The 10,369-nt window shown below is 36.1% G+C and overlaps 1 protein-coding gene across 1 annotated transcript; it reads right to left on the bottom strand.

Moving 5' to 3' along the window:
• Positions 1 to 1,385: 1,385 nt before the first annotated feature.
• On the bottom strand, positions 1,386 to 4,715 carry BME3 (Plant-specific GATA-type zinc finger transcription factor family protein). The gene is made up of 4 exons (XM_079015357.1): positions 4,402 to 4,715; positions 3,861 to 3,917; positions 3,213 to 3,467; positions 1,386 to 2,435 (listed from the first exon to the last, which is right to left on the bottom strand). The coding sequence occupies exons 3-4, from the start codon at positions 3,450 to 3,452 to the stop codon at positions 1,695 to 1,697; spliced, it is 981 nt and encodes a 326-aa protein (XP_078871483.1). The 5' UTR covers positions 3,453 to 3,467; positions 3,861 to 3,917; positions 4,402 to 4,715; the 3' UTR covers positions 1,386 to 1,694.
• Between the last annotated feature and the right edge of the window lie 5,654 nt (positions 4,716 to 10,369).

Below are 10,369 nucleotides of genomic sequence, written 5' to 3' on the forward strand. Positions count from 1 at the left end.
AAATAGAAACTTAATGTCTTTTGTGCCATTTTTTTTTTCCAATTTTTATGTATCACCATACCACGTCAAGGTCACATAACTAAATAATGTCATGTCAGCATGTCACATCGTCAAAAACTTACACGTCAACATGCCACGTTATCGGGTAACTGTGTTGACGGGTCAAATTATCAAAATTGCATAAACTAAAAATCTTTGCGATTAAATTGTAACAAAAAATAACGCATTGTGAAAATTAAATTATACTTTGCTTTTCAATAATTTGATTTTCCGGTAGTTTACCTTAGTTTTAAATAATTTGATTTTCCGGTTAAAGCGTTTTGAATATTTTGTAGGATTTATTCGGTTAAATTGTTTGACTACATTAAAATTTAAAACTACGTATATTGATTTATCTATAAAGGCCCAAAATGAAATAAAAAATCCATATTGTTGTCCGTTAAACATATGTCCCTCAAAAGTACATATATAAAACTCCAAACATTTGCAATATGTTTGATTTAATAAAATAGGGTTAAGTATGTAAAAACATTTGAAAATTATAAAAAATAAAGATGTATAATTATATTGTTAAAACTTAATATAAACTGATGGCATTTTAACGATTTATATAGACCAAGTAATATTCAAGGCCCATGGGTGAGAACGATTGATATAGATCAAGTAATAGGCAAGGCCCATAGGTGAGAATGGTTGATATAGACCAAGTAATAGGCATGGCCCATGGGTGAGGGATTTATGTAGAGGGCCACATGGGCCGAGTAAATCTTCAGATATGTTTATATTAAGTACAGTGATTTGAACATAATATTTAGTGATTAATGTTTTAGACGATTGTTGTATAACTATATAAAAAGTAAAAATAAAAAAGTGTTATGTACAGATTATCGTTGAGCCGAAATTATTGTCTTCTATAAGGCATAACTACATTTGGATAGTATATGATTGAGTCTTACCCCAATGGCTAACTCTCACTTAACTTACTTCCCAACAAAAATGGTAATTATCACAATTATCCAAATTTTCAATTTTGATTACAATTAAGGCTAAATATCAAAATGACAATGCACATGTATGTATGCTCACAAATGTACATATTTATACTTGAGATCCTCCCACAACACAAAGGGATGAGTAAATGAATAATCATATAAATATCTTTCAAAATCTCAAACCCCCGAAACACTGCTAATGGTTGACAATTGACCTCCTCCATGCCATTTCTTTTTAGACTTGAGAGGAGATTAAGATTCTTAGCAACATTTTCTTGCTATCCGTTAAAGGTTATCCATTCACATAAGAAAATTGGAATGTTTTAATCAACTTTTACCAAGAAAAAGAAAGTACAAACAACACAACAAAGCAAAAAAAAAAAAAAGACAAAATTTTGCTTCAAAAAGATAGAAATAATTGGAAGAAAACATCACAAAATCCTTGAACCTAATCTCATCTCATCTCATCTTAGGACTATTATCAACTGCAAAAACACCAATATAACAAACAAATTAAAATATAACTCCATCTCCATCTCCCTCCCCCTAAACCCCTACTCCTTAATCTTATACTCAAACCCCCTCTACTTTCTCTACCACCTAAATATAACCCTTCAACACCTGTACAATCAACAAAACAAATCATACTAAAAAAACTCAAATAACAAATATAACCTCCAAACCCCTTCTTTAACTTTAAATCTAATCTGCTTGAGGCATCATATATCCAATTAGCTTCGGCTCTGCTACTGGTACTGATACTGATGATACTGGTATTGGTTCTTCCGACTCCCTCACATCATTTGGCCCGCCTTTGACTCTCATCTCCACCACCTTCTTGTGGGAGTTCGAGTGCAGTGTCGGAACAAAAGTCGGACTAGCTGCCGGGCGGTACTCCGGGAACAGCCGCCCTGACTTGTACCGAACACCGCACGCATTACACAGTGTCTTCGGGCCCATTGGGCCCGCCCGCCACTGGGGCGTTTTCGTAATTTCACAATGCAAGCACTTTCTCACTCCCTGACCCGACTGAATTTGGTTTTGGTTTTCGGTTGGTGGGCCCGCTTGGATCTTGGACCTTTTCACCTTCTTTTTCTTCTTCTGATCAGACACAAAAATGTTTTCAGATTCAGAAGAAACAGGAGCAAGAAGAAGAAGAGGAGAGAGGAGTTCAATCATGGCACGAGGGTTAAAAGTTGTGGGCCGGGGACGTTTGGTTCGGGCCCGTTGAGGCCCACGTTGAATTGGGCTGAACGGAATCATGTTGCCGCCGCCAGAGGTGGAGGAGCTGGAGCTGCTGCTGCTGCTGCTGCTCTCAAGGACTGAGACAGGACTGGTGGTCTGGAATTGGTGGTGTGCCGCCACCGGAATAGTCAATCCACCACCAGAAAAGGAATCTTCCACGAAATTTGAAAGCCATTCCAGCTGGACAATATCTTCATACTGTCAAAATAATAATAATAAATAAAGATGTAAGTTCAATGACATAATGATAATAATGGAGCACCATAATAATTTTAGTCAAAACAATTAATTAACTTTTCTTCAAGAACACTGTTTCATTCCTTCATCCCAAATTAAGTATACTTTACTCCTTTTACGTGTAAATCTGACCAAATTTGAAATATAACCCTTGCTTTTTAAATAATCTATAATTAAAATTATTGATGGGCCCACAAAAGTAAAACATAACAATCCACTTTTTAAACAGTTTTCGTTCATTGGACTTCCTCTAATAACTCAAAATTAAAACTCGCATTTTGTTTTAAATATAAAAAAGATTATAGCTTTTAGATTCAGAAAGAAGATCAAAAGTCAAGAAAGATGCTTTTATGTGATAGGCTCCCTCTATCTCAAATTTAAAATTCCACATGCCAACGTAAAATCTATTCGTAAAAAAAAAATAAAGTTAAAAAACAATCAATCTTCATCATCAGCTGTTATTGATGAAAGTATGAAACTTTACCCCAAAAAGTAACTTCGATCTCAATAAACAAAAGAATTAAGCACTAAGCATGTGCAGGTGTGCTTGTGCTTGTGCATAATCATCATTAAACACACCATTTTTAATAAACCGTGTGCTTAGCTGGTCACCAGAAGTGCAGAACCGACAGTGGTGACGTCAGGTTCCGGTGGGTGACCGGTGACCATATTTTTAGAATGATAGAAGAAGGGAAGAATGTGAAGTGATGGCGGTTGGTTGGTTGGTTATTTACTCACCGGAACAGCAAGCTCTGCCGACAGTGCGGAGGCGCTATCACTATTGCTGCCGCAGAAGATGGGATCGGAGACCTGCAAGTCGTCGGAGTTGTTGGTCCAAATGTTGGGAAACTCGTTACAGTCGAGGGAATTGAGAGAGGTGTCGTTGACGGGAGGGAATTCGATTAAATCGTCAATGTGATCAAAGAAGCTCCCACAATCAATCTCTTCCATCTCGTCCATGAAATTCTCGCCTGACATTTTCTTTTCTACTAGCTGAATGAAAATGCACAAAAAATATTGTTAAGTAATATAGCAAGAAAAAAAAAAGTAGATATAATAAGAGTAATTTCTATGTAATGTGAGTCTGCAGGGGAGCACCGATGGATGACATATTGACAATGGTGATGTGAGACAGTTCACATAGGCTTTCAGTGTAGCACGTTAGCATTTAGTTTTTTTGGGGATAAGAATAAAACAAAATCTCGTGAGAATTTTCCCCGAATCCAGCTGTAGGTGCTTATGTTTTCTCCATAATCAGGAAAACTCCAACGATGGATGGCTGTCCTTTTCAGAATTATGCTAAATTTAGCACCATTGTATAGTACATCAAACCAGTATTCCCCTTATTAATTATAGGAAAGCAGAGTAATTGCAGAAGAAGCAGACCTTGGATATTAATGGCAGAGAGGCACCGCTAAGCTTTGAAGTTTAGAACAGAACTACCTGCAAAAGTGAAATTCAAGTTCAGAAAACTGGACCAAAACGAAAATAAGATGTTGAAAGTACAATTTAGGAAGAGAAACAGAGTTCTAACAACTAGAAATGAACCGAACACTAGCAAAATTGCATAAATTTCAAATCCATTTCTCCAAAAACAAAATATAGCGAAATGCTATCGACTTGACGGGAACCAAGCAAATGCGCATAACAAAAACGGAAAATCGATATCGAAATTCGTAAAACTGATTTCAAATTTGCAAATTAGCTGGAAATGGAGAAGATAGCAAATATGAACAGAGCTTATAATTCAACCGGTTCCATTTGTTTCAGAAATCCAACAAAACATGAAAATACACCTCATATCTTCCACCACGCTACCAAATTCGAAGCAAATGCGAAACGAAGATGTCGAAAACCTCTAAAACAATCGTTAAACTAGTCATACAGCATTATTTGTTTACAAAGCGAGAGAAAAACGTAGGCAAACCTGAAGCTGAAAACCCTAATTCCCTCCTAAAAGCTGCAGGATAACAAAGTAGCTGAAGCAGGAACTCCCAAAAATTCCCGAGGGGCGAAAATTTCGAAGACGAAGGTAAAATTCCCAAAGGAAACGACAAAATGCTTTATATTTCGAAATTCAAAAACCTACATAACAATACTCCAATTCAATCTCAATCAATGAGAAGGATGAATGAAGAATTTGAAAGGGGAGAGAGAAACCCTAAAAAGGGAGGGAAGTGTGTGTGAGTGTTAATGGTAGGTGAAGCTCTTCCTTCATTGATAGCTGGCTTTTATTACTAATGACCCACCATTTTTCTCCAACTCCTGTCTTTTATTACCTCATGCGTGGGTCCCACTCGCACATCTACTCCACCGCTCCCTCTCTCTTTTTTCTTCCTGTGACCGTATATATACATTAAAGTATACGCTACATGTACGTGTATATAGGATTGTATGTATATTTATTAATAAACTTTTTAATAATTATTATAAGATATTTAATAAAATTTTCAATCATAATATTTTATTATCTCAATAAGTGATTGTTTAGATGTATTTCACAAACCTAACTAATAGTTAAAAAAGTATATGTTTCATTTACTTTTATTTATTATACGAGATTTATTATACGAGCGTTTTGATAAAAATAATGAAAAATTTTGAAATGTAAAAGCATAACTAATTAAAATAAATAAATATATTTTTAAGGTTAATTTTGAAATTGATTAAGAAAACTCAATAGCTTTTACATAAATACAAATAAAATAATTTTAGATTTGAAATTTTGTATTTAAACTAAAACCAAAAAAACTTATACTTTCAAATGAAAGTTTTTGTTTAAATCCCGACTTTTGTTAAAAGTTAAAAGGTAAAAAGCTTTTAAAAATCTAATATAAAAGATACAATTAAGGGGTGTTTGGGATTGTTTTTAAAACAATTTTTGTTTTTTAACTTTTCCAAAAAGTTAAAAAATGGATAAAAGATGTTTGGATAATGCAAAAGATCTTTTAAAATAACTTTTTGTATAGAAGGAAAGTTAGTGTTTCAAAAGTTACAAAATCATTTTTTTTTTTTGTGACTTTTGGAACTTTTTAACATGAAAATATGATTTTTACCCTTAAAACAAATACAAACACATTTTAAAGACTATCTTTTGAAAAAAAATCACTAGCTAAAAAATCATTTTATAAAAAGGACTTTTAACATCTCAAAGTAATCTCAAACACCCCTTAAAAGAGTGTATAAAAATATATGTTAATACTATTATAAACCAAGTGCTAGACTATGCTTATGCTTTTGTGTTTTCTCCTTTGATTAATTATAAAATCATTTAACTAGACTAAGTGCAAATTATGTTCATGTTATTTTGGAAAACCACTTAGTAATATGTATACGTGGTATTGAAAATTTTGACACCGATATTTGTCATTTTTCTAACATTATTAAAAAAAAACAATTATTTTAGCTTTTAATGATGAATTACGAGAAAAAACATACAAGGGGTCATTGTTCAAAATCAAGACTACAAATACCCAAAAGAATAAAGATAGGATATTTAATTTCTCATAACCGAAAAGATATTGTTTTCGTATAACACATTAACACCCGAGCTTTAATTTTTTAAAAGGTAAAGATTCTCAAATGTGTTTTTTTTTTTTTTTTTGTTAACTTTGCAAGTTTAAGGTCCTGTTAGGGAATCATGATAAATTTTGTTGTAATGAGATTAGTTTTGCAATATGAAGTTTGAGGGACTTGTACTATATTTTTTAGAGAATCAAAGTACTATATCACGGTTTTGGATTTAAACAACTAACCGCAATATTATAAATGCCATTGCACGGTTTTAAAGTGGTTACAGGTTAATAATATTGGTCGTTAGATCAATTTTATTTAGAAAGGTCGAGCAATGGTGTTTATTTAAGGGCATATTGTAAAAAAAAATTATGTTTTCTTTATTTTAACATTGTATTATTTTTTGTTTAAAATTTTAAAATTTGATTCAATGTTATATTTTTATTTTGTAACATACCAAAAATTAGAGTAAAATTTTTCATTTTTAAAACACAACTTCATTCGTCTAAAAGTTACAAAAAACGTTGTTTAAAAATCATAATAAGTCAAACATCGAATCAAACTATCAATCAACATAAACTGCGGAATAATGTGTATAATCACGCCTTCGTCTTTCACCGCTCATCAGAAGTATCTAAAGCACTGAAATTCAAACTGTAATTCAAAGCTTAGTGAGTTTCCCAAAATACCCCACACCACAAACAAATACAAACAATACAAGCATGCATACAGGGTTTCTTGGTCCTTGACCTCAACTCAACCATATCGGGTTTGTTAGTTTACAACACAGAGTAGTAACACCTCAACCCAGCCATCCAGGCTTTGTTGGCACATGGCCTCAACCCAACAATCCAAGTTTGTTGGCATGTGGTCTCAACCTTACCATATCGGGTTTGTTGACCTCCAGTCTCAACCCAACCATACCAGGTTTGTTGGTCAGTAGCCTCAAACCAACTACACATATGTCGACATATATACAAACAGTTAACACACAGAACTATCATACCAATCTTACACCTTAGGATACATAAACTCAATAAATGGGTTGGCCTTGTGCCTTCGACCCATTGGCATAGTGAAAGAACTCACCTTTCACACCGAACACAAACTAAAATAAGTCTCGACCCTGAACACCGGCTCTACCCGTCACCTGTTATGCAATTCATTGTATAACCTTAATTAATACTAAATTATCCAAAATACTCTTAGGTCAACACTGGTCAAACTCAATAAATCAGTCGAGTCAACCCAACCGAGTCGTCTTACTCCGATACACGGGGAATACTTCGATCTTATTGTTGGATTAGTGTCTAAGTCCATAACTATTTTGGTATGTACTTGACCCGATGGTGTATGGTCCTTTTGGGTTGCCTTCACCAAAGCAACTTGATAGGATGAATTATGGAGAGAAAGGATTAAATATGATTTATTAATATATTATGAGAATAATATATTAAAGGAGAAATCATATTGTTTAATTAATATTAGTCAATAATTAATTGGTAATTAGTTTTGTGACTAAAAGAGATTAATTAAACTTAAGGGATTGGAATTGTAATTATAAGATAATTGCAATTTGGGCCATGGATTGTCTTAAATCAAGAGGTGGACGAATTCTTATGGGAAGCCCATAAGGAAATCGTCCAAGGGCTTGATTAAAGGAGTCCATGGGTTGCTTAGGGCTTAAGCAACCAAATTAGGGTTTCCTTGTTAGATAACCCTAATAGCCTCACTATATAAATATAACCCTTAAGGCTCAAAAACATGGGGAACTTCTTTTCTAGGGTTAGAACACGTTTTGGGCAGCCTCTAACCTCTCTCCTCTTCATCCTCTTGCTTATGGTGTTTGTGAACCATTAGAGGAGTGACACTTGTGACTCTAAGCCTTCCAAAGTCAATACATGGAGATTTGGGATTGTTATTGCTACATAACAATCAAGGTAATATCTTAAACCTAATTATATGTTAATATTGATTTCCATATGCTAGAATTAGGGTTTATAGTCTTGGATTCAAAGCATGTACAATAGAGAAACCTAGATCCAAGCATTAGGGTTTGTATGAGCACATAGGATGTCTTATGACCAAAACCCATCACTTATGCGGGGTGTTCTTGGTTGCGACCAAAACAGTCGGGGGCCTAATCGCGTACGCGCGGCGTACCGCCTGGTACGCCCATCATACGCAACTTAATGTTCTCAACTCATTAAGGGCTTAATGCATAAACCTTTTTCGACCAAACTACAGATCCAAGTCTCAAATGTTGTCTTTGACCATAAAGTTTCCAACTTTATGGCCTTACATAGCCCTAATGTGCTTAATCACTAAGACCCCAAACATCTTAAGCCATTAAGACCATCATACTCATGCATGGGGATGAACACATTTTTATCATTCTAGGCCTAGAAAAACGTCCAAAAGGAAAGCCCATTTGCTCTATAGAATGCCATGCACAAAAAGGCCATATTTGGGGACAAAAGTTCATAATATCAACATACAACAAGATCTATCAATTTAATCACCAAGGTATGAACATTATACCTTCTGGAGGTTAAGGATAATGCAAGACCTTTAGATCAAATCTTGCTTCTAGCTTCCAAGCTTCACCACCATCTTCGTCTTCCTTTGAAACACACAAAAACACATTCTAGAGATTCAAAATGCAATAATGGGGCTAGGGTTTGCAAGGGACAATGTTTCAAGTGATGGAGGCTGGAAATGAAATGAGGGCATAGGAATTAAGGTTCAATATATAGGGTCCAAGCCTTAAAAGTTAGGGTTTGTGTCCAGACGGAGTACGCCCTGCGTACTCAGAGTACACCCATCATACTCCTCAAAACGACGTCGTTTCCACTTAACCCCTTACAACCAGCGTACCATCCAAGTACGCCCCACGTAAGGGCCAAAACTGTTAAAATCAAAAATTGAAGGACTAGGAGAGAAATTACCAGGACTCGAGTGTAACAATTCTCCCCCACTTGGATCAGACTTCGTCCTTGAAGTCCGCGAAGTAAAAAACTCTGTATAATGCTTCCTTATCTCCGACTTTAGTTCCTAAGTCCACTCGGAGCCTTCTGATGTTGCCATTGCACCTTGACCAAAGGTATTACCTTGTTGCGCAAGGCCTTAGTCTTCCGATCAAGAATCGCTATCAGCCTCTCTATGTAGTTCAGGCGCTCCTCGACCTGGATCTCATCCAGCGGTACCACCATCGTGTCATCAGTTAAGCACTTACATAACTGAGAAACATGGAATGTGTTATGGATCTGACTGAGCTCCTCCGGTAGATCCAACCGGTAAGCCACCTTGCCTACTTTGGAAATCACACGAAATGATCTAATGAATCGGGGTCCCAACTTGCCCTGCTTCCTGAAGCGTATCACACCCTTACAGGGGCAACATTTTTAGTAAAACCATGTCCCCAAATTGGATCTCCAGCTCAGAACACCGTCGGTCTGCATAGCTCTTCTACCGGCTCTAAGCTTTCTTCAGCCTCTATCTGACTTACTTAATTATCTCTATAGTTTGGAGTACTACTTTAGTTCTCCCCATAATCCTATGTCCGACCTCACCCCAACATATTGGGGTGCGATACATCCTCCCCTAGAGAAGCTCGAAGGGAGGTACACCAATACTGGAGTGGTAACTGTTGTTGTACGAAAACTCTGCTAAAGGAAGGTAGGTATCCCAACTTCCACCAAAATCAATAACACAAGCTCCCAGCATATCCTACAGAGTCTGAATCGTACGCTCACTCTGACCATCGGTCTGAGGGTGATAAGCAATGCTGAAGTGCAATCTTGTACCCAACTTCTCATGAAACCTCTTCCAAAATTTGGAAGTAAATCAGACATCCCTAACTGATACGATAGAAATCAACACCCCATGACGATATATCACCTCTTGAATGTAGATTCGGCCAGCTTCTTAGCTGAAGAACCCTCCCGAATAGCAAGGAAATGAGAACTCTTGGTCAACCTATCGCCGATCACCCAAATAGCATAGAAACCGCGAGGAGTCCGAGGTAGTTTTGTGATAAAATCCATAGAAATATACTCTTATTTCCAAACAAGGATCTCCAAGGGTTGTAGCTTGTCGTGAGGCATCTGATGCTCGGCCTTGACTTTCCTACATGTCAAGCACCTCTCAACATATCCTGTGATCTTCCTCTTCATCTAAGGCAACCAACAGCTAAGTCTCAGGTCCTGATACATCTTGGTCGCACCAGGATGTATAAAAGTCGAGACTTATGTGCCTTATCCAACAAAATCTTCCTCACGCATCCAGTACCCGGAATCTATACCCTAACACACTATGTCAACAATCCTCTGTTGTCCATGCCAAAAGTGGCAAACTGACCTTTGATATTCTCCTTCTTCCAG

The sequence above is a fragment of the Lactuca serriola genome, chromosome 8, assembly GCF_051521515.1.
Source record: "Lactuca serriola cultivar US96UC23 chromosome 8, Lser_US96UC23_V15, whole genome shotgun sequence".
Taxonomy (NCBI): domain Eukaryota; kingdom Viridiplantae; phylum Streptophyta; class Magnoliopsida; order Asterales; family Asteraceae; genus Lactuca; species Lactuca serriola.